General features: G+C 37.5%; 1 protein-coding gene across 2 annotated transcripts in view; it reads left to right on the plus strand.

Annotated features, from left to right (window-relative positions):
- LOC150089723 (ubiquitin-conjugating enzyme E2-17 kDa) overlaps positions 1-24,612 on the plus strand; it is a 205,578-nt gene that overhangs the window by 88,943 nt on the left and 92,023 nt on the right. For both annotated transcript variants that reach the window (XM_090389618.1, XM_090389617.1), the window contains exon 3: positions 5,279-5,310. In XM_090389618.1, coding sequence (XP_090245744.1) covers positions 5,279-5,310 — 32 coding nt within the window. The remainder of the gene's footprint in view (positions 1-5,278; positions 5,311-24,612) is intronic.

The raw sequence follows: 24,612 nt of genomic DNA on the forward strand, positions 1-24,612 counted from the left end.
TAGGTTGCAGTCCATCACAAAGTTTCTATTCTTTGTTCCATCTGCACACTTGTAGATTCATTCATTCCAAGGTCTCTCTCTCCACTTGAGTTTGCTGGACTCTGGATTTGGTTCTATCAAGAGCAGCAATTTTTTCTTCTGTCTTTTTGAAATTTCAGATATTTCTTTAAATTTATACTGTATTTTAAAAATACAACTTACAATTTGAGAAACAAGAAAAATTGACAGTTGGCGATTGAACTTGTGGGAGGGGTGCTTTCCACACAAAAACACTACTTATTTCCTTCTTATTTGCATATTTCTGCCTAACTAATTTTTACAGACCCAATCACTATGTTAATTCTTAAACTTATTCTTCTCATTTGTTACCAGCACACAACTTTGTTTTCCCTTAACATGGAACCCTTTCATGTTAGATCCCCAAATTATACTGCTACTTTTGAACTACACTGAGCCACCTTTCCCAAAAATGACTAAATGCTGCATCTTAAGTGGTGTTCACTATCTTCCTGAGCATCCTTTAAATCCAATGTCATTCTACTTTATTTTGTTTATTGTTCCGACACCCCACTCCCACTAACTGAATTATTTCTGAAGTGTTTTCTTTGTTCGTAAAATTGTTTAATTTTCACATACTATTCTTGTCCAGAGAAATGGGTATTTGTAAGACTGTCTTACAAACTTTTAAAAAATATACTGTTTCAAGCACTTTGCAGTAAAATTACAAGTCTTTTATTATTCTTATGGAAATCAAAGGATAATGCATATTGTGGTCACGTTAAACTGTAAATATCGGCAAGCGTTTACAAGGAATTCAAAATGTCCATCTTCAGTGACTAAAAACACTCTTCAACTGACAAAAAGTGGGAGCCATGTTTCCATCACGTTTTAATGAGTTTCAGCTGCTTATTGAAGCGAGTATACAGCCAATTTTTAACTATTTTCCCCTCTTAGAAATGTGGATGTACAGTAGGTAAGAGTCACAGAAATGCTTTGTGTTGTGAGTTTGTGTGTAATCTTGGATAAATTTTTAGTAATCAGAACAAAGAGAAAGATTCTACAGAGAGAACAGAATCATGAGAAAAGATGCAAATATGAGTTGAACACCTCAGTAGCAGATCAACTGATGAGTGTAATCGTGACCATTTACAGACAAATCAGCTCCAGATAAAAAAACAAACAAACAAAAAAAACGACATTATCAAAACGAGTATTTGAAATATGGCTTCTATTATTGGGCTGATGAGCAGAATCAAGTCCCTCTGTTTAATATGTGAATAGAAATTCAGAAATAACTGTATGAAACCCTCTTTTGATGAGACATTTTGAAAGAAACCAAGACTTGAATGGTAAGTCCATTGCTCATTTTGAAGAAGAAAAGTATTACACAAGACTATTGGTGAGATCAATATATGAAAGGGTGTAAAAAAGAATTATTAGAAGGTTCACTGAAAGTGAGCTATTGCTTTGCTTACCAAGGTGAGGCCCACACTGTTGGTGAAAATTCATGCTCTGTTGACCTGTGTGAGACAATATTTGGACCCAGTGAATCACCAGAAATAAAACGGATGCCACTCTCTAATGACACTGTAAAAAGAATTTCTTTGCTCAGCCGATCATCTCAATGAACTCATTCTTAGACCAAGTTGTCACCTTATTTTACTTTGAAACACGATAAGAGCACTGATGACAGTAGCCTAGCTGTGCCATGTCAGATGGCACCTGGGATTTCTCCCATCTCCACAGCCTAGCTGTGCTGTTAGTATTTGTTCAATATCTGTATAATGGTGAGCTGTGAGAAGGCATTCTTATCTGTGATGATTTGAAAACCACTACAACAGGAGCTGATAGTTTTAAAAAAAAGTTACTTTTTTTTTTTTTTTTTTTGTGCCAATGAACTTAACTGGAAGAAGTGTATTGACAGTCTGTGACAAGGTTATGAAGGATCCCATTTGAGGTATAGTTACAGGAATCAAGGCAGTAGCACATCCTTCCTGTTCAAGTAGCCATTGTGTGCTCCACAGGGAAAATTTAGCTGTGAAAAACATTCCTGCAAAACAATATTTTTAGGACACTAAAAATATTGTTTTAGGACACTAAGAAATCGTCAATTATGTGAAACCTAGTTGGTTAAACACAAGACTTCTGGCAGATTTGGGATGAAATGGGCAGCAACTATGACTTTAATTTTTTTTTGCATCGAAGTACGTTGGCTGAGGTGGGGTAAAATGCTGATAAGATTCTCTGAATTATGCTCTGAACTTGTGATGTTTCTTACTGATCATAAAGTTGAAAAGAAAAACAATTCGAGATAAACTGCAGATATTCATTAACTTTGTCTAGTGATTATAATTCACAAGGGGTTGCATACTTTGCCAATATATTTGACACTGAAAGCACCGAATTTATCACTTCAAGATAAAAACACGACACTTTTCGTGACTAATGATAAAATTATTCTTTGGAGAAAGAGCTGAAGCAGTACAGTATAGTACCTTTGATACTTTCTACATGTCTCATTGAAAAATATCTCTTTCAGACTACCAGAATTGACCACCTCACATAGCTGTTGATCTTTTGAAGAATATTTTCTTGTCAATACAGACATTGAAAATTATAAGTGAATAGCTAATCCTTTTATGAAAAACAAACTCCTCTGGCCCTATCCACAAAAGAAGTAGAACTGATTGATATTTTTTATGGCATGTCACACTAAGAAAAGTTTTAGTGTTCCACTGTCTTCATTCAGGGCTAGTTTGTTAGGCTTTTTCCCTAATATAGCAAAACAAAGCAGTTTGTAAACTTTTACCATTTGTGACGACATATGCGAACGTGGGTTTGCCAAATATTGGGACACAATCGAAAAAGAGAAACAGACTTCGCTTCAGCTGACATTTGCTGTCACTTATCAGCTTTGACACCTAATTTCAACAAAATTGCTGAAAGTCTGTCACAGCAGGTTTTTCATAAGATTCACTCAGTAAGTCTTTTTTTAATTTGACTTCTTAATAACACTTGTTTTTATTATTTTATTATTATTATTATTATTTTTTTAAGTTCAAAATTTTAAGAGTTGCAATTATTTTTTTGGTTCCACTATAATACGATACACACTTGTAAAAAACTGAAAAGCACCCCTTTCTTAGTATTCTGTACCTATGATAATCTTGGGGGGGAGGGGGGTACCTGAAGACCTTGTCAAATTTCCAGGGGAGTATTTTAGCCAAAAAGGTTGAGAACCACTGATTAAATGATCTTTTATCACTGACTTAAATGATTAAATCATAGGAAAACTGCTGACATTGCTCCTGTCAAAAAAAAAAAAAAAAAAAAACTTTTGCCTGTCCTGTTCAGAATTTTTTATATTATACTGGGTACCCACATGAAACCTTTTAACTTACTTACTATAAAAAGGGAAAGAGAACAAATAAAGCCAACCCTTTAATGGGGTTTGCTTTATTTGGAAGAGCTTTTCCTATTTCTTCACTCATTGTCATCTTTAGTCAACTTTGTTTTTATAAGTTTGTTTGAGTATATCTGTGCCAATTGTAGCAATGGCATCAGTGATTACCTCCTGTGGCTCCTGAATTGTGTGTACCTTCATTTGGCATGCAGTCTCATCAGGGAATATCACTTCTTAAAGTCCATTGCCCTTATCTAGCCATTTTGTTCCTGTGGCAGATTCTTACTCTTGCAGACTATCATTGCATGTGAGTGTATATGTAGTGCTTCACTGTTGAATATAAAATCAGCATTTCCAGATTCAATATGTGTATAGGTTTCTAAGGGCTGTACATAAATGCTTATTGATATGGGTGACCAGTGCAATGTTGAGTTTTTTGGTGTGACATAAGCACTAGGAAAACAAAAATAAGAGTAGTTTGCTATAGGAGAAAATGGCGGCGAGTGTAATGAAGAACTATATGGAAAAATAATGGGCTAATAAATCAGAATGTCTTATAATGGGAGATTAATTTTCTAGATATTGACTGGAAGTTGGTTGTATGCACAGCAGCAGCATGCTTTCTAGATGTATTGGATGATGATTCTCTATGTAAATTTTACATAATTATATATTGATGTGAGATTTACATAGAGATATAAATCCCATTGTAAGACATTCTGATTTATTAGCCCACTCTTTTTCCATGTAGTTGTTCATTATGCTCACTGCAGTTATTTCACCTATAACATACCACTATTCTTGATTTTGTTTTCCTAGTGCTTATGTCACACCAAACTGACTCAACATTGCATTGGCTACCCATATCAATATGCATGTACTGGGTAAAGGGAAGGGATTTTGCCTTTGTAATAATAGTTAGTACAAATGGTCTTAATTTAAATTCTTTTCTATGGGATTAACTGATATTACAAACTTTAGATTCTAAATGGGGAGTATTCAGAAAAGTAATAATAGGAACTGCTAAACTCTTCATATGAACAAAGATTGTTCAAGGTTTAGAATTCAATAAATATCAGATGAACTGATGGCAAAGAAAAAAATTGCATGTGCTGATTATAAATTAAGTAGACAAATCTACAGTAAGTACCAACTAGTCTGCAATCAAGCCACTAAAAGGGGTGGGGGAGGTCATTTTGAAATCACAGCAGTTCGTCTGCTGTATCCACCGGTGAAACATAAACTACATTTTAAGGAAGGTGCTATGAGAATTCTTTGGCTAAGATTTTTTAACACTAGAAGGTAAGGAATTAACCACATTGGCCTGTACTGAATATGAATGGCATAATCATTGATAATCCTGTCGAAGTTGCTGAAAAACTAAATAAATATTTTTCATCTACCTTAATCTGTGATGAAATATTTAGGGATGGGAAAGCTTGACTTTTGTTCCAAGGAAAATAATGGAGCCAGTAGTTAAATTAATTTTGCATATCATCATGATAAGAATTCAGCTATAATAGAAATTAAAGCATGGATTTGTTAATGAACATCTTGTCTGACTAATCTAACTAGACTAGTAAGGGGGGACCCTCTCACAGGGTGTATAGACCTGAAGAAGATTTGAGCTTTTTTATTAACTGTATTCTGGAATAAACAAATTTGTCAATGAAATGCCAAAAATTTTGTTTATTAACAGATCTGCTTTTGTTTATGAACTGATTTTGACTTAATAGGATTTTTTGAAGTTTAAAACAAACTTCACTTTAAATATAGTAGATGTTTTTTACAAGTTGATATTCTGTCTATTGTTTGTTTAATGGAGAAATTGAGTGAAAATTTAACAAAATTGTTTATACTTAATTTTCTTTTTAGTATTTCACTGGCAGGCCACCATCATGGGTCCCGTAAGTTATTTTTTATTTTCTGTCATGTTTTATCACAAAGTGAGAATTATCTACCTATAAAAGGTAGGAAAGGAATAAATGCAAATTGATTGTATGGTTTCTGTATTTGAATTTAAGCTTATCTCCAAGAAGTTTTAATGTTATCTCCTTCATAAATGCACAGCAGCATACATAGTGTATATCAGAATACAATATTATGTTGTTTGAAAAAGTTACTGAAATCATTTAGTTTGTTTCACTTTGCTACATTGTTTTTCTATGTCATTGTAGCAGTATGTATTTGAGCCTTGTTCATAAAGTCAGTATCTGTATTGGGGGTGGGGACACTTAATTCTGGTCAGTTTGGAAAAAAGGACCAAGGTTTGGTCAGAATCCTATTTTACATCTGGTTTTCACCTTTTTGTGTTTTTATCTGAGAATTATACTAAAAATAATCAGTTTATTTATTTGTTTTTTGCATAAAAAAAAATCTAAAATTTCATTCAGTTTATCCACAGATATTCTGACTTCATAGGAACCCACTATTGCTTTCTGGTAATTTGGCAAGTAAAAGCGTACATGGTTGTCATCCATAAGGTAATGATACAAGAAAGGAAGCTTATACAGAACACACACACACCTTCCCGTGTGTGTGTGTGTGTGTGTAGTGAATAAAGTCAGCTATGTTTTCTCTCTTAGTATTCTCCAAGTGTCCCTCAATGGAGCTCATTCACAGCCTGCTTTTTCAGACTTATAATCATGGGATGCTTCAGAAAGGTGAATCTTTCTGTGATGAACCTCCATAGATCCAGAAATTATGATTATTTCCAACAGGTGCTTATAGGACCTTTTCTAGGTAATATAAAGATCATCTACACTGAAAAGAACATCAGGCAAAACCTCCCTTTGCTAACTTATGCATGAGATCATTATAAATAGGCTCCAAATTGAAGATATGATAAATTCAGTTGTTCAACAAGCTGCCCCAGATGAGAAATTTTTTTTAGACTCCATTCCTCCAGGATAATATCAATTCTGAAATGAGTATGCATAAATAACTTAGGGATGAAAATACTGCTCGTCAGCCAACTGGCGAGGAACATAAATTTACCACTGAACAAATTCTCTATTAATAGAATTGAATATAGAAATATGTGAGGCTCCTGTCATGAAGGGATTTCTTCTATACCTTTTGAAAAATGCCAACATTAAGCTTATTCCTTACATTTTAGTAGATTCTGTTAAGGTCCATCTTGGGGAAATATTTTGAATTGCCGACTTCTTTAATAGTGACTATTTGATGGTCAAATGGCATCAAACGTTTCTGGTAGTTTAACTATCCCTCTGTTTTAGGGAAAGTAAGGGAGTCAGGGTAAATGTATAGGTGCATCAACTGCTACACTGATGGATTACTGATGCTTATCCCCCCCCCACATCTTAGGTGCATCTATTCGAATGCAGTTCCTGACCAGTGGTTCTCCAAACCCCTTTAAAATACCACAATTATGCTGATCTTATCCTGGTTTGGGGTTCTGCTCATGAATAGGTGTTTGCAAGGCTGGCACTGTTTTGGAAGATTTGGAGACTTTGGCAGTTAGTCACACTGACTGTTTCTGCACAAAAGAGAAGTATCTTAATGTTGAATGGTCATTTTAGTGTAAATTGGCATCCCACTTTCAAATACCAAAACAGATTTTTGGCAGCATTGCATAGAATGGAAATGTTTTAAAACCAATATTATGTAGTAAGCTTCATAGCACTACCTAGAAGATAAATCTTAACTCAGTTTGCATTGTCTGGACTTTTACAGATACCCCAATTGCTGTTCCAGTATACTTCACCATTTATGTAGTAATTGACTAATGAGACAGTCAAATCTGTTTCAAGATTAAGATTTGTTTGATGTTTTTTTTTTTTTTTTTTTTTGAACGCTTAGTTGGTCTATTCAGAATTACAAAGAAATTTTTTATTTGAAGTACACTGGAACAGCAATTGAACATTAGCATTAGTAGAGGCATACGATGCAAGAAATCAAACTTATGCAGCATCAGCAAAAAAAAAAAAAAACTTCCCATTCCAAATGCCTGTCCAGCTCAGCCTTAAACTTATTTAGGCTATTAGCTTCAACAACAAAAGATGGAAGTCTTTTCCACCAATCAACTACCCACTGGCTAAAGGCAAATTTCCACACATCTATTCTACGACTGTCTTTCATCAATTTGAATTGATGCCCCCTCAGGTTCTTAATCTGAGCAAGAGGAAGAATCCATCAGCATCCAGCTTGCTCATCTCATTGAAGGCCTTATACACCTCAATCAGATCACCTCGCAAGTGCTTACTCTCCAGGTGCTGCAATTTGCAGAACTTAAAGCCTTTTTTGATAAGAGCATCCCTTTGTTTCCCCTCACCAATCTTGTAGCCCTTTGTACTTGTCTAGCAACTCTACATCCTTCCTAAAATGAGGCCTCCAGATCTGTACACAGTACTCTTGGTGTGTCCTGACCATCACGTTGTATAACGGGATAATCACCTCTGTCCCTGCTAGCAAAATTCCTATGTATCATTGACAAGACTCCATGACCCCTTGGTAGCCCGTCCGCACTGTTCAGTGAATTTCATATTTGACTGCACAATTGCCCTCTGGTCTTTTCCACTTCCCTGAGAGTAGTACCACACAGTTAGTACGTTTCTCTTGGGTTATTGCTACCCATATGCAGTACTTTGCATTTGTCAATGTTAAGCTTCAGTTGCCTCTTCTCAGCCCATCTGCCTAACTTTTCTAGATCCAGTTGGAATAGCATACTGTCTTTACTGTTGTTAACAACCGTTCCAACCTTTGTATCATCTGCAAATTTGGACATTAAGCCCGATATACCTTCATCAATATAATTGATAAATATACAAAACAACAAAGGGCGCGGCACTGAACACTGGGCAACTCCACAAATAACATTTGTCCACGAAGAGCTGTGTCCATTGATTACCACTCAACCAACCCTTTGTCCATTGTAGCAACTTACCCTTAATGCCATACCTCTCTAATTTGTACAGCAGTATTCTATGTGCAACAGTATCAAAAAGCTTTCCTGAAATCCAAGTATATGATATCAAAATTATTTTTGGCATTCAGTTCCTTTGTGACCACATCATAGTATCCAATCAAAATTGGTCAGACAAGACCTCCCTTTAACAAACCCATGCTTGTCTTAACTATTACCGGAGTTTTGTCTAGATGATCCTGCAATGCTTCTTTCACCAGTGATTCCATTATTTTCCTCAAACACAAGTTTAACTAACAGGTCTACAGTTACTTGTCACCTTTTGAACCCCATTTGTGAATTGGTGATATATTTGCACACCTACAGTCCATGGGGACCTCCCCCGAGTCCAAGGAAGCTCTCATAATTATGGCTAACGGTTTGCTTACTTCCTTTGCTGCCATCTTTAATATAACTTGATAGATCCTGTCCACCCTAGGTGCCTTTTTTATATTTAACTTCAAAAATTTCTCCTCCACATTGCTCTCAGTTATTACAAAATGATTTAGCTCCCTGTTAGTTTGATAAACTTCTGGCACTCCCCTCATTGAATGACTCCTCATGTGTGAATGTCGATGCAAAATATTCATTGTTTATCAGCTACCTGAGCTTCATCATCAATAGTCAACCCATCAATGTTAAGTGATCCAATCTGATTCATCCTTTTCCTTCTAGGGTTTACATAAGTATAGAACTCTGCTGTTTATCTTTGCATCCTTTGACAAAGATTTCTCGTAACCTGCTTTTGCCTGCCTGCCTGGCCTCCTTTGTGACTTGATTACAGACTAGCTTATATATGCCATAGGCTTCTGTGTGACCTAATACTTTATATGCATCCCATACATTTTTCTTCTCTGCTACAAGCCTCATTAATTCATCTGACATCCATTTAGGCCTAAACCTCAAACAGTATTTAAGTTTTGTAAGCTCTTTTCGTTCTTACCATCATTATTAATCTCTATAATTGCTTGGAAACATACATAGAAACATTGCAGCACTATTTGAATATTTCTTGGATGCTATGCAAGGAAGCCTACACTTTTGCTTCACTAGCTAACCTGTGAATTTGTCCAAGCTGTCAGCCTAAATTATTCTAGTAATTAACTCACTGAATGAAATAAAACTCAGCTTTAAGCTTGGTTTCTGTTTCAGGGAAAGTAATGGAGCCATTAGCATTAGCATTAGTAGAGGCATTTGATGCAAGAAAGCAAGCTTATGCAGCATCAGCAAAAAAAAAAAAAAAAAAAATTAAGTAACATAAATAAATAAAAATAACCACTTCCACTTCACCCCTCTGTTCGTTCGAAATACCTGTCCAGCTGAGCCTTAAACTTATTTAGGCTATCAACTTCCACGACAAGGGATGGAAGTCTGTTCCACCCACCAACCACCCGCTGGCTAAAGGCAAATTTCCGCACATCTATCCTACATCTGTCTTTCCTCAATTTGAATTTATGCCCTCTCAGGTGATTTTTCTGAGCTAGAGGAAGAATCCCATCAGCATTGAGCATGCTCAAACCATTCAAGGCTTTGTACACCTCTATCAGATCACCCCGCTGGTGCCTAGTTTCCAGACACTGTAATTTGCAAAACTTAAGCCTTTCTTCATAAGAGAACCCCTTTGTCCCATTCACCAATCTAGTTGCCCTTCTCTGTACTCGTTCCAGCAGCTCTACATCCTTCCTGAAATGAGGCCTCCAGTACTCTAGGTGTGGCCTGACCATTGCCTTATACAAGGGAATAATCACCTCCTTATCCCTGCTAGAAAAATTCCTATATATCATTGACAATACACCATGAGCTACTCTTGCAGCTCGTCTGCACTGCTCAGAGAACTTCATATCTGCCTGCACCACCACCACCCCCAGGTCCCTTTCATTCTCTACCACTGTCAGTGTAGTACCACAGAGTTGATACGTTGCTCTGGGGTTGCTGTTTCCCATATGTAGTACTTTACATTTGTCAATGTTAAACTTCATTTGCCACCTCGAAGCCCATCTGCTCAACCTTTCCAAATCCTGTTGCAGCAGCATAGTGTCAGTAGTCTCCTTGACGACCCTGCCAACCTTCGTATCGTCTGCAAACTTGGACATTAAGCCTGATATACCATCATCAATATCATTTATAAATACAGAAAACAATAAAGGCCCCAATACTGAACCCTGAGGGACTCCACTAATAACATTAGTCCACGATGAGCAGTGTCCATTGATTACCACTCTCTGTCTTCTCCCCCTCAACCACCCCTTTATCCATAGCAGCAACTTGCCTCCAATGCCACACTGCTCCAATTTGTGCAGCAGTCTTCCATGTGCAACAGTATCAAAAGCCTTTCTAAGAACCAAGTATATAATATCAAAGTTATTCCCTGCATCCAGTTCTTTTGTGACTGCATCATAGTATCCAATCAAATTGGTCAGGCAAGACTTCCCCTTAACAAAACCATGCTGTGTCCTAGCTATAACTGAAGTCTTGTCTAGATGATCCTGCAGTGCTTCTCTCACCAGTGCCTCCATTAATTTACCGGGAACAGAAGTTAAACTCACAGGTCTATAATTACTTGTGTCAGCCTTTGATCCCCCTTTGTGAATTGGGGTCACATTTGCACATCTCCAGTCAATGGGTACCTCCCCTGAGTCCAAGGAAGCTCTCATAATTATGGCTAAGGGTTTGCTTACCTCCTTTGCTGCCTCCTTTAATATAACTGGATAGATCCCATCCACCCCAGGTGCCTTTCTTGTGTTTATCTTCAACAATTTCTCCTCCACTTTGCTCTCAGTTATTACAAGATTCTCTAGCTTACTGCTAGAGTTGAATACACCTCTGGCATTCCCCTCGCTGAATAACTCCTCATGTGTGAATGTCGATGCAAAATATTCATTTAGTTTGTTAGCTACCCGAGCAGGGTCATCAACAGTTGACCCATCGATCTCAAGTGGACCAATCTGATTCATCCCCTTCTTTCTAGAGTTTACATAAGTAAAGAACTCTTTGCTGTTTTTCTTCGCATCCCTTGCCAAGGATCTCTCGTAATCTGCCTTCGCCTGCCTAACCTCCTTTGTAACTTGGTTACAGATCAACTTGTATCTATCATAGGCGTCCGTGTCACGTGTTATTTTGTATGTATCCCATGCATTTTTCTTCTCTGCCATATGCCTCATTAGTTCATCTGACAACCATTTAGGCCTAAACCTTGAACAGTATTTCTTAGTTGGTATGTAAAGCCTAGTAGCTTCCACGATAAGTTCTTTGAATGCTTCCCATTTTGAATTTGCTGTTGGCAATATCATCAGTTGATCCCACTGTACAGAATTTAAATACTGTCTCAGTCCATTGTAGTCGCCTTTACGAAAGCAATACCCCTTCCCTTTACCCCTAATGGTAGTTACCTCTTTGAGTAACTCCCACTTCAGCACACTGTGATCACTGCCACCAAGTGGTTCATTTATCTGCAGATTCTTAATGCATGAAGAATCACTACTGATAATCAAATCAAGAGTATTACTCCCTCTAGTTGCCTCCCGAACATGCTGATGAAGAAAACAATCATCCAATAAATCCACAAAAGCCTTGCTACTGTGTGAGTGACCAGCCCCCAAATTCCAGTCAATATCTGGGAAATTAAAATCCCCCATTATAAGACTCTCTGATTTACTGGCCCACTCTATTTCTCCGAACAGTTTCTTATTATACTCATCAGAGTCATTAGGCCTATAGCACACTCCTACTCTCAATTTTGATCTCCCAATGCTTATGTCACACCAAACTGACTCGACACTGCACTGTCCAGCGATGTCGACTGGCTTCACTTCCTTGGATTTTGTGTTTTTTAACTAATAGCATAACCCCTCCTCCCTTCCTATCCTGTCTATCCTTTCTGTAGACATTGTACTCCCCAAATTCCAGTTCTGCATTTCTTATATCTGTGTGACACCACGTCTCTGAAATCCCCACAATATCTGCCTTTGATGTTTTGAGCAACACCTCAAATTCATCAAATTTATTAACTAAACTCCTAGCATTGGTGTACACACAAGTATACATGCACCTGTTCTTTTTCTTAGCTACCCTAACACAACCCATGTGTTTACTTGTACCCCAATGATTCCCAGCAGTCTCTGAAATATCCTGCATCTTATTTTCCAGGCTGCGGCTCATTCCAATAGAATTCCAATATTGGTAAAGAAATAATGCAGGACCATCTAGACAAGAATGCAGTTATATTCAATTGCAGCATTTACAACAAGGCAGTTGCAGCTTGGATTTTAAGGATCAGTCTGATTTGATACAATGATGTAGTAACAAAGGAATTGCAAAAAACTGACATGAAAGGTTGCTGTACAAAGTGGAATGGTGTGGCATTAGGAGAAAGTTACTGCTATGAATGAAGGGATGGTTCAGTGAAAAAGGCAGTGATTGTCAATGGACACTGTTCTTCTTGGACTAATGTAATTAATGGAGTACCCCAGGGTTTGTGCTGGGCTCATTGTTGTTTTAAATATTTATTAATGATATTGATGAAGCATGTCAGACTTCATGCCTAAGCTTGCAGATGATAAAAGATTGGCAGGGTGGTTAATGAATAGTAATCAGGGTATGATAATACAACAAGATCTAGGAAAAAAATGTACAGTTGGACTGAAAAGTTGACAGTTGAATTTTTAACAATGGCAAAAGAATGATACTGAATATGTGGTGCAGTAATCCTAGCATAACATACCAATAGTCTGACAACACATTCAAGGTCGTGGAGAAATAAAAAGACCTAGAGGTAATTGTGCACTCAAACATTAAGTTTTCTGAGCAGTGCAGGTCTGCTGAGGGCTGATAGGACAGCCCATGGGGTTTTTGGCAGTGATGTGTAGGAATTTACCAGTCGGGGTAAAGCTTATTATCCTGCTATATAAGGCAATAGTTGGCCCACATTTTGAGTAGTGCCTACATGTCTGGATGCCCCATTTTAGGAAGAATGTGGATCTGTTGGAATCGCTGCAGAGAACAGCATTGAGAGTACTAAATAGGCTTCAGTTTGGCAAATTGTGGTGCCTGGAAACTATGCATCTGAAGAGATCTGATTGTGGTGTTTAAGGCATTGGATGGATTGAGTAAGCTGCATGTTGATGGAAGGTTTACTCTTGCTCAGACAACAAATATTGGAGGGAAGAAAAATTTAAATTGAGGGTGGTGGCAGCTTGGATTTATGGAAATTTTCTTTCAGCCAGAGGGTAGTTGATTGTTGGAACCAACTGCCATATAATATTGTGGGAATGGGTAATTTGAATAAACTTGAAGGAAGAATTAAAATTATTAGAAGGGGAGCAACGAGGTATTGCATTCTGCAATTTACAGAAATCAAGTATTTCTTGTTATGAGTACCCATTGTGCCCAAGTATTGTTTGGGCATAGATGTACTCCTCTCTGCACCTGTTTCAACAGATTCACATTTCCAAAAATGAGGCTTTCAATCTGTATGTAGTACTGAAGATATTATGTGCTACCATATACCTAATGCTTTTGACTCCTGCAAGACTGTTAGAGCCTTAACTTGCAGAAGTTACCTAGATTATGGTAACCAATGCATTTATTGTATAATTAGTATATACAGATATACCCTCTCCAGCTATGAATTTATGTTAGTGTGCTGCCTACTTAAAATGAATTGAATTGTCTATTTAAGAACTTGCTCAGAAGCTTGATTCGACTGTTCAATCTCTCACTGCCAAGACAGTCTTGGAGATCAGGTAAATATTTGCAGTTTGCTGCATTCTTTTGAACTTCAAAGCCATTTATAGTTATCCATTTCTGGGGATGAAAAATTGATACTTTATCATAATATGAAGTATTGTTGACAGTGGATCAGCTGTGTACCATGATAGAGAGGGGGTTTTCTTCCGTGATCTTCCATAATGGCATTTCATAAATGATCAGCGCTTAATTTAGTATTCTGTTAAAAGCTTTGCCCAGACACAAAGTTTATCTAAAGATGAAATTTTATGAGATATGCGGAAAAAGACCTGAGCATGCACCACATTTTCATGACACTTTCATGACACTGCCAGGATGGTCAAGTTCTCCTTAGATGATTGCACTATTTATCACAATTCATGTCTTTGAGCTGTTTTTCTAGAGAAAAATAAATCCTCAATATTAAAAGAATTAGGGATGTGATGTACTGACTGTATCATGCTGTGCACAAGTGGTTCTTTTTTTTTTTTTTTAAGAATGGTGACTGCACCAGGAATCTAAAAACATTGATGGGTCACTTGGCAGGTGCCTGACTTTCTTCTTAATTTTTGGAAAATGCTTTGAGTTTGAATTCTGCTTAAACAGTACCAATATTTCATCTTGGGGAATCCAAAAATTAAAAAAAATGCTTTAGACAAACAGAAACAATCTTTTCATTTTTTCCAATTCAAAAGATCATTCAGTGTGTGAAATTTAAAACATGCATATGTTCATATTTCTGCTTATGTATATAAATATTAAAAATTTTAAAAACATCTAATTGTATACTGTTAGTTACTCCTGTTTTCAGGTTTATTTCCAATTTTGCATGTTTTACGGTTGCGCAAAATTTGAAACTACATATCGTGCTTCATGCAGTGTAGTGACAAATGGGAGAGAATGTCAGGTTTAATTTTCTTGTCATTATTCTGTGTAAACATGTCTTTCAAAAAACTACACTAAGCTGCCTGTAGCTGTTTATCAAACTAGTCAGAGAAGGAAAATATTTAATCCGAAACTTTAAACAAATACAGCACACGTGCATGTCTGGTAGCATGCTACTCTTCAAACAAAAAGCCAAATAGTTACAAAAGTGTTGGCAGGTCCCCTCAGAGGGTCTAGCACACTATTTCTGTATGATAACCATAAAAAATCACTTTGGAAATTATTGCAGTAAACATTTGACTGTTTAGGAAGGTAGAAAAAATTCTAAGTTTTTAATCATTGATTAATGATTAACACAGGAATGTTATTTTCTAGGATCACCTGTCAGGTGACCTGCTGGTTTAACTATACTAGAGGGATTGATTCCTTTTCCAACTTCATAAAGGAAACAAATCTCATTTTGGCAGAATACCAGAATTGTAGGTGGGTGGTGTTCCAGCCCACTATACTCTCTTTGGTAGTACATTAGTGAAATGTTCGGTTGGCTTGGAAACACTGTTTGTGTTTTAAAAAAAATCTAGCACTGTTTAATTGGTCGTGAGGCATCCAGGTCTATAATCTGGTAATAGCATACTGTGAAATTATTAAAGAGGTTGCCATTCAGTATTAAGGAAACCATAGACAAGTTGAATGACATTGAAAAATGCACAAAAAGAAATTTCTTTTTGTGCACAATAAGAGAAATATTGAAAAAAAGAAATATGAATAGTGTATTATTCTTTCTGAAAATCCTATTAACATATAGGAAAATTTTTGTTGATAATTTTATTTAGTATTATTTATATGTATAGGATGTGTCAATTAAAATATACTGAGATCCATTTTGCTTATTTTTAGGTTGAAGCTATTTGTCATCTGGGCCTTTTTGTCATATTTAGGCTGAAATTTGATGTTTAAATTAAGCTAAGTATTGCTGTAGATTTTAAAATTTCTAAATTTAAATTTGTCTAACCAACTGCTTTTTTCTCAATGAAAAAGTTGTTACTCATCACTGGTTTAGTTTAAAAACACCATTGGTGTACTTCTGAAAAATAATGTAAACCTATTTTATTTGATGCAAATAACAATGGTTGGATGTGATAGTCACTTTTGATGGGTGTATTTACCTGTATTGCATCACATCTGTCAAATAATGACAAATGAAATGACATTCAAAACAATTATTTTACAAAAATAAATGAAGGGATGGAGAGTAGCAATTTCATGAAATAGAAGTTTGGGGAAAAACAAATGCACAATGATAAATTCAGTAAAAAAAGAAATGGGATGGGATATTTAAGTGCTTAACTTTGCAGGTTTAGCTTTTTATATCAAAGTTCAGTTATCAGTAATGTTCCACAACACTGTATGGCTACTGTTATTATTTCCACAAATGAAAGGTGAATCAAAATTGAAATAATTTTGATTCACATAACTTTAATTTCATAGCGAAACAGCAAATACATGCAACATAAATAATTCACAACATTCTGCATTGTTTCTGTTAGTGACTGTAGGCAGCATAGCTTCAAAAGAGGGCTAATGTACTTTAAATGTTACTCATAAATTTAATGTACCACAATATAAACTTGTAAGCTACGTAATAAATCGGAATGAACATTCCTTAGAAAACATTAACTTCAAAGTGTGCATTATGTATTCTCCTTTTGAAATTATCTGAATTTTCAATAGATATTTCTTACACTTGCTTTAAAGAAACTCCATAAGACATGGTCTAAAGGGACAAGATTGTGATGGCCAAGAAACAGCCCCATATCCTATGAATTGGCCCCTTTAAATATACTACTACAATTTTGTGCGGTGGCGTGTCATCATGCTGGATCCAAAGATGTTGTTAGACTTCGATGTTTACGGAACATTATAACTGTTCAAATAGATATAATCCAGAGTAGAATTTGTAATATTTTGCAGCAGTCAGTGTGCCATCAAGAAAAACTGGGCCGACAACTTCACCATCACATATGCCACACCACACACTAATGGACCATCTCACCTGATGGCAAGTATTTCTGCAACATGTGGGTTTTGTCAGATAGTAGTCCTGTAGCAGGAATTGTGCCTGTAGGTGAATCATCACCATTATGAATGAAGGTAGCTTTGTCCACAGGATATTGCTGAGGAAACTGGGTTTTTCTTCTGCCTTGGTTAACAAAAAATTTACAATATTCTAAGCATGTTTTCCTTTGGAAGGATCCTCCGAGTCTGTGCTCTATCCTACGTGTAGAAGGAGGTTCTTGGACTTTGCTAGTTGGATATAACAGGAAGAAGGCCACACATTCCAATTCCATACAGATTTGTATCCTTTTTTTTTTATGCTCATGCTTCAGTTAGCACAAAGCAATTCACAACATACATAATTGTGACATGTGATATTTGCTGCCACTGAGGACATCTCTTATAAAATAATCTTGCTGATGCTGTAGCATTTTGGCCATATTTCTGTTTAGTAATACCATCTCTTATAAATTGTTTCTGCTTTCACATGATTTTACAAATATTCTTGTGAATAAACACCAAGAAGTTGTACTTCTAATGAATTTTGGCTGCACTCTTCATTCAGTTTATGTACCTTGACCAACACTGATATATAAATTGGTAAACCTCCAGAATAGGGTAACCCGTCCAATGTGGTAACTAGTAAAACAGTAGTCGTTGACAAGTTGTGACTGCCCGCTCCTTTTCTTCCTAGATTAATATGCTTAGGGTGTTTTTCCCCCAACTTGCCGCTGTTTTTAGATCACGAAGTCACTTTCTGATTCAAAAACATCCGGGTTGGGGGGAATAAAACCCTACTTAAGCTAAGCACCCTGCTTGTTGATGACACAAAACAACCAGAAAGAAAACACCTCCACAATAATCACCCAATCACAGAACTCGACTGTGACATTCACCTGTCAATCGCAGCACTGAGCGGGGGGGGGGTGTCTTCATCTGTAAATTACTTCTTTCCTTTCAATGTTGGATGGATTACCCTAATCTGGAGTTTGACTTATAAATTTAATGTTTCCACTGCCCATACTAATTGATATTCTTGACTTTGTTGCACTGTTGAAGGGGAAGTTCTTCATATTTGATAAAATTCTGTAATGCAAGGTGTTTGTCATTGCTAGTGGACTGGCAAGAACATGGAAATTATGGGACTTTGAACCTGACAATCCCCACATTTAAATCAGGTGTTGGTTCTGAATTTTGTGTTTTGTACTGTAGTTTGCACCTGCTTTCGAACTATATTGCTTGTATCAGTTTAATTACTTGATGTGCCAGTCTCTCATAACAATGTAGAATGTTGTAAATTATTTGTGTACGTATCTGCTATTTTATTACGAGGCAAATTATTTAGTAATGGTATTCAACATTAAATGCAAGGAAGCCACAGGTTTTTCTGCACTGACCAAAAAAAAAAAAAAAACCCCAAGTAGATAAAACACATATGCTTCTCTCCTCACACAGATAACTATCCAGTAGACCTTTGAATTTATTCACTATAAGCCTCAACTACCTGCAAGGTCAACTTGTTCCATGACTTTCTAGCTAAAAGAAAACTTCCTACAATCTAATCTAAACCTCAAGCCCTGTAATTTGAATTTGATCCCTAGTTCTGGAATTGTTTAGAACATAGTGTATAGTGTTAATTGTAAAGTGGCTCTGCGAGTTTCCCCCAACTCCGTGTTAGGCAATGTGGTGAATACAAAACTTTGTCAAGGCCAGATTTGTGCAGGTTAGTGAATGTTTGTGTAGTATTAGTTGTGTTGATCATCCTGGTTTTCACACAAACCTCTAGTTTACCATCCAGCATCACGAGGAAGCGGGCCAGGAAGTAGGGAGTGTGAAGCACTGGTGGGGTGAACCCTGTGGTAGACAAGGCTACAGACAGGGAGAGCCCAGTAAAAAAAAAAAAAAAAATTGAAGTTATAAAGAGATCTTTATGATGTGGTAGAGAGGGTGGGAGGCAGTATTAAAGGGTCCCCCAGGGTAGAATCCCCATCCTGCACTGAGGGTGGGAGTTGACAAGTGGCAGTGAGATTACCCACCAGGCAAGGGGGGGAGGGGGACACCCAGCTTGGGGGGGGGTGAGAGAACAACCAACCCACGTGGTAGATATGAAGGATCATAGGGAAGGAATTCCTGTGTTGGTGCTCTATCCCATACTGGCCAAGGAGCAAGCCCTATTGGCCAGTGTTGGTGTCTCACACCACATCGGCTAACTAGGAACAGCATGGTGTCTGCTCTGATAAGCATGGGAGGGGCACTGTTATCATGCTTTTTTCTTTCATTTTCTGTTAGGTTATAAATCCCACACACACACACACACCCACTATGGCCCATCGTCCAACCAGTGGTGGGGCTAGGCAGACAATTTTAACCACTCATAATCCTCATTCACTCTCTGCTGTCATTCTGGTTTTATAATTTTTTTTCCTTACATTTTATACTGTTAGGGGGGCCACTGTTATCATGCTTTTCTTTCATTTTCTGTTAGGTTATAAATCCCACACCCACACACCCACTATAGCCCATCGTCTAACCAGTGGGGGGGGGGGGGGCAGACAGTTTTAACCACTCATAATCCTCATTCACTCTCTGCTGTCATTCTGGTTTTATAATTTTTTTCCTTACATTTTATGCTGTTATGCTTTTTTTTTTATTTCATTTTCTGTTAGGTTATAAATCCTTCCCCCCCCCCCCACACACACACAGCTTATTTCTCATGCTTAGGGGGAGGCAATGGTGTGTACACTACATTGTGTAGTGTACTTACTATACTAAACATCTAATAATTAAAATTAAGTGGCTAAAGACTAAGAGTTGGTAAGTACTTAAATCCTTATAATAATCATTGTGGTTTGTGCCCTTTCACACTCACAGACATACTCTCATTACTTCTGCTGGCATTTGTTTCATTTACACAGCTCTTTTCTTATGGCACTCGTCCCAAGCACATCTTATTAAAACTTTTCACTTAAAATGCAGTCCTGGCTGCAGATCTTGCAAACCAGGAGTGTGCAGTGTGTTATTGTTGTTAGTATATAGTCGAGATTATGTTAGTGTTTCTAATAAATATATTGTTAACTATGTATTCTTGCAGCCAATTTCATTCATTCCTTCACTCACTCTCATTTACCATAATACTCATTCACTCTCTTTTGCTCCATTGCTGGGTCACTCTTTCACCAAAACTAACATTCATTCCTTTTTACCAAAATTTCTATTTCACTCTTATCATTCAGTGCCCTGCTCATTCACTCAGTCTTTCATTCTTTCCTACATTCTTGTTTCATTCTACATTGCATCTCCTTCTGAAGCACTCAGTTAGGAATCTGTTAGCTTATTAATATGGTATTATCAACTAATCAAAAATATTATTGATCTTATTAAAATTTATTGTTAATTAAATTTTATTTAGGCGGAAATCATGACCCAGACTAGAGCTGCGAAGCAAAGATCACAGACTAGCGAGAGTGCTGTGACTCGGGGGAGAAATGAAGGGGGCCCGATTCTCCAACGCATTAGTCTCAAAAAAAAGTGCAAAATGTGAAATGTTTGGCGACCTTTCTAAAGCAGGATATGATATAGCCAAGGAGGATGCCTTTGTGTGCTAGGTATCTAGAGTGTCAAGATTTTAAGTGTCAACTCGGCATTCTGATAGGCATCTATGAGAACTTCAGGTGTAGGGTAAATGCCCTCAAAGAAATTAATATGAGGAGCCCATGAAGCTTTCAGCTGCCCAGGTCAATGGCAGAGCTCACTCCTATACATCAGGCAACACAGTAGCAATCTCTGAGGCAGATTGCACTGGTCCCAAAGGAACTAGTTATTGTTGGTGACCCTATTGTCGGGGAAACGGGGAATATACTATGCAGGAAGGATAGGTGTGGAACAGGACCAGGGTATGTCTGCCAGGGGCAAAAGTTTATGGCGTTGTAGAGCAGAAATCTTTTAAGGGCACAAAAGGTGATATTGTTGTACAAGTTGGAACTAATGACATTAAGAGTAAGAGATCTGCAGATTTACTCATCAATACAGGTCAATGTTGGAAAAAAGATGCGGGTTAGGTTTGAATGTGAAAGTGGCTGCAATTCTGCCCAGACATGATAGGAGGGAGTATATGATGAGAGCCTTGTCAATCAATTCGGCTCTACAGAGATTGTGCAAGGCTCGAGGGGTAGAATTTTTTTTTCAGCCTGGTCTGTGCTTGTTGACAGGAGAGACTGCTTTTACAGGGATTGGGTACAAGAATATTTGCTGATGCTATCGAGGCAGTGTTAGGTGGGTCAGAAAACTGCTAGCTTGGTTGGGTACACAGACTGAAAGGTTAGCAGTGGGTGCAGGCAGAGGCAAAAGTGATTATTGCACTGCTTCTATTAGAATGAGCAGAAGTTTAAAAAGCAAGGCAATGGAGATTTCCAGGACTGCTGAGAGTCATAGTGGAACAAATAAATACATGGACTGTGTTAAGGTAACGAAGAGTAGAAACAGTTGCATGTACACCAATGCTAGGAATATAGTTAATAAATTTGGTGAGCTTAAAGTGCTAGTCAAGACATCAGAGGCAGATATTGTTGGGATATCAGAGACGTGGTGTCATACAGACATAATCAGTGCAGAATTGGAATTTGGGGAGTACAGAAAGGATAGACAAGACAGGAAGGGAGGGAGGAGGAGGAGTTATGCTGTTAGTTAAGAAACACACAAAATCTAAGGAAATGCATCCAATTGATGTTGATGGACAATGCAATGTTGAGTCTGTTCGGTGTGACATAAGCACTGGAAAAGGTAAAATGAGAGTAGGTGTGTGTTATAGGCCTAATGAATCTGATGGGTATGAGCGATTGTGCTCCGGAAATAGTGGGCCGGTAAATCAGAATGTCTTATAATGGGTGATTTTGACTTTCCAGATAGCGACTGGAACTCGTGGGTTGGTCACTTGCACACTAGCAGGACTTTTGTGGGTTTATTGGATGACTATTTTCTACAGCAACATGTTCCGGAGGCAACCAGAGGGAGTAATTCTCTTGATCTGATTATCAGCAGTGATTATTCATGCATTAAGAATTTGCAGATAAAGGAATCACTAGGTGACAGTGATCACTGATGTACTGATGTGGGAATTGCTTAAAGATGTAACTACCACAAGGCTAAAGGGAAGGGCTATTGCTTTTGTAAAGGCAACTACAGTGGTCTCAGACAGTTCTTAAATTCTGTACAGTGGGATCAACTAATGGTGTTACCAACATTGAATTCTACATGGGAAGCCTTCAGCAACTTAATTTTGGAGGCTACTAGGCTTTTCATTCCAACTAAGATATACTATTCAAGGTTTTAGGCCTAAATGGATGTCAGATGAACTAATGAGGCTTGTGGCAGGGAAGAAAAATGTATGGAAAGAATATAAATTATCAGGTGACGCAGAAGCCTATGGCAGATATAAACTAGTCTGTAATCAAGTTACAAAGGAGGTTAGGCAAGCAAAGGCAGATTATGAGAAATCCTTTGCAAAGGATGCAAAAAACAGCAAAGAGTTCTTTACTTATGGAAACTCTATAAGGAAAGGGATGAATCAGATTGAACCACTTAGCATAGATGGGTTGATTATTGCTGATCATGATAAACTGAATGAGTATTTTGCACCTACATTCACACATGAGGAGTTATTCAACGAGGGGAGGGCCAGAAGTTTATCAAACTCTAACAGGGAACTAAGTGATTTTATAATAACTGAGAGCAAAGTGGAGGAGAAATTGTTTAAGTTAAATATAAAGGCACCTGTGGTGGATGGGATCTATCCAGTTATATTAAAGGAGGCAGCAAAGGATCTATCCAGTTATATTAAAGGAGGCAGCAAAGGAAGTAAGCAAACCCTTAGCCATAATTATGAGCTTCCTTGGACTCCAGGGAGGTTCCCATGGACTAGAGGTGGGCAAATTACCCCAGGGGCTCACATCTGGTGAGTATGGGCTTGGCACACCCAGGGTCCTGAGCTGGATATCATCATTCTTCTCTTTCTTGGTGATTCCCTTCTACTTTTGACACTCTTCTCTCTCAGGGTAACTCTGGAACTTTTTTTTGGCTGGTGCAGTATAAGTCTCAGGCTTCCTTGCACCATATAGCTAATAATAATAATAAAACGTATCACCAATTCACAAAGGGGGTTCAAAAGGTGACCAGTAACTGTAGACCTGTTAGTTTAACTTGTGTTTGAAGAAAATAATGGAATCACTGGTGAAAGAAGCATTGCAGGATCATCTAGACAAAACCCCAGTAATAGTTAAGACACAGCATGGGTTTGTTAAAGGGAGGTTTTGTCTAACCATTTTTGATTGGATACTATGATGTGGTTGCAAAGGAATTGAATGCCAAAAATTGTTTTTCAGGATTTTACTTGGATTTCAGGAAAGCTTTTGATACTGTTGCACATGGAAGACTGCTGTACAAATTGGAGAGATATGGCATTAAGGGTAAGTTGCTACAATGGATAAGGGATGGTTGAGTGGGAGACAACAGAGATTGGTAATCAATGGACACTGCTCTTCGTGGAAAAATGTTATTAGTGGAGTTCCCCAGGGTTTGGTGCTTGGCCCATTGTTGTTTTTTTATATTTATCAATGATATTGATGAAGATATGTCAGGTTTAATGTCCAATTTTGCAGATGATGCAAAGGTTGGCAGGGTTTTTAACAGCAGTAAAGACAGTATGCTACTCCAACTGGATCTAGGTAAGTTGGGCAAATGGGCTGAGTAGTGGCAACTGAAGTTTAACATTGACAAATACAAAGTACTGCATATGAGTAGCAATAACTGAAGAGAAAAGTACCAACTGTGTGAAAAAGATCTGGGAGTAATTGTGCAGTTAAATATGAAGTTCACTGAGCAGGGCAGGTCATGAAGTCTTGTCAATGATATACAGTGAAACTTCTAATGGACATCTCTCTACAACGGACATTTTCAAATTCCCAAACTCACCTCTATTGGTTTTAACGTGTTTGCAGCTTCTGTTATGCGGACATTCTCTGTAACGGATGCGGACAGGCAATCTGCACTGTTTCGTTTAGATTAGCACTTAATTTGATCTCCCCATAATGGACAGCGGGCAAGCTTACGGCCCTTTTTCTAGGAACTTTTCTTCCACGTATTGCCTCACTCGTATGTTTATTTTCTATTTCCGATTCTCTGAATTTTATCAAGGTTTACGTTGCGGTTCTAAACCCTTTTTCAAGAATTAAGGCACGTGTTAAACTTCTGATGAAGTCGGTGTGTGCAGGAGGGGGGGGGGAATATGGTCGGCCTTTCGTCTTTTCAGTTTTGTTCAATGTCATCTGAAGTGCACAATGTCTTCTCGTAAACATTTAACTTTAAAAGATAAAGTCGAACTCATTAATGCGTATGATCAGCAAAAAAATAGCGTTTGCAATCTCGCTGCAAAATTCAAAATCGGGAAGACGCAGGTAAGCGACATCCTAAAGGAAAAAAATGAACTGCTCAAACAATTTTGGCAACACGGAAATGATCAGGTTCAAAATCATTTCCGTAAACTGTTGGACTTCAAATTGACAATGTTACGTATGAGTGGTTTTCTCGCGAACTTGCTAAAAAAATTCCCATTGATGGGCCTATTATT

Source organism: Mastigoproctus giganteus, chromosome 2 (assembly GCF_048544385.1).
Source record: "Mastigoproctus giganteus isolate SK-2022 chromosome 2, ASM4854438v1, whole genome shotgun sequence".
NCBI lineage: Eukaryota > Metazoa > Arthropoda > Arachnida > Uropygi > Thelyphonidae > Mastigoproctus > Mastigoproctus giganteus.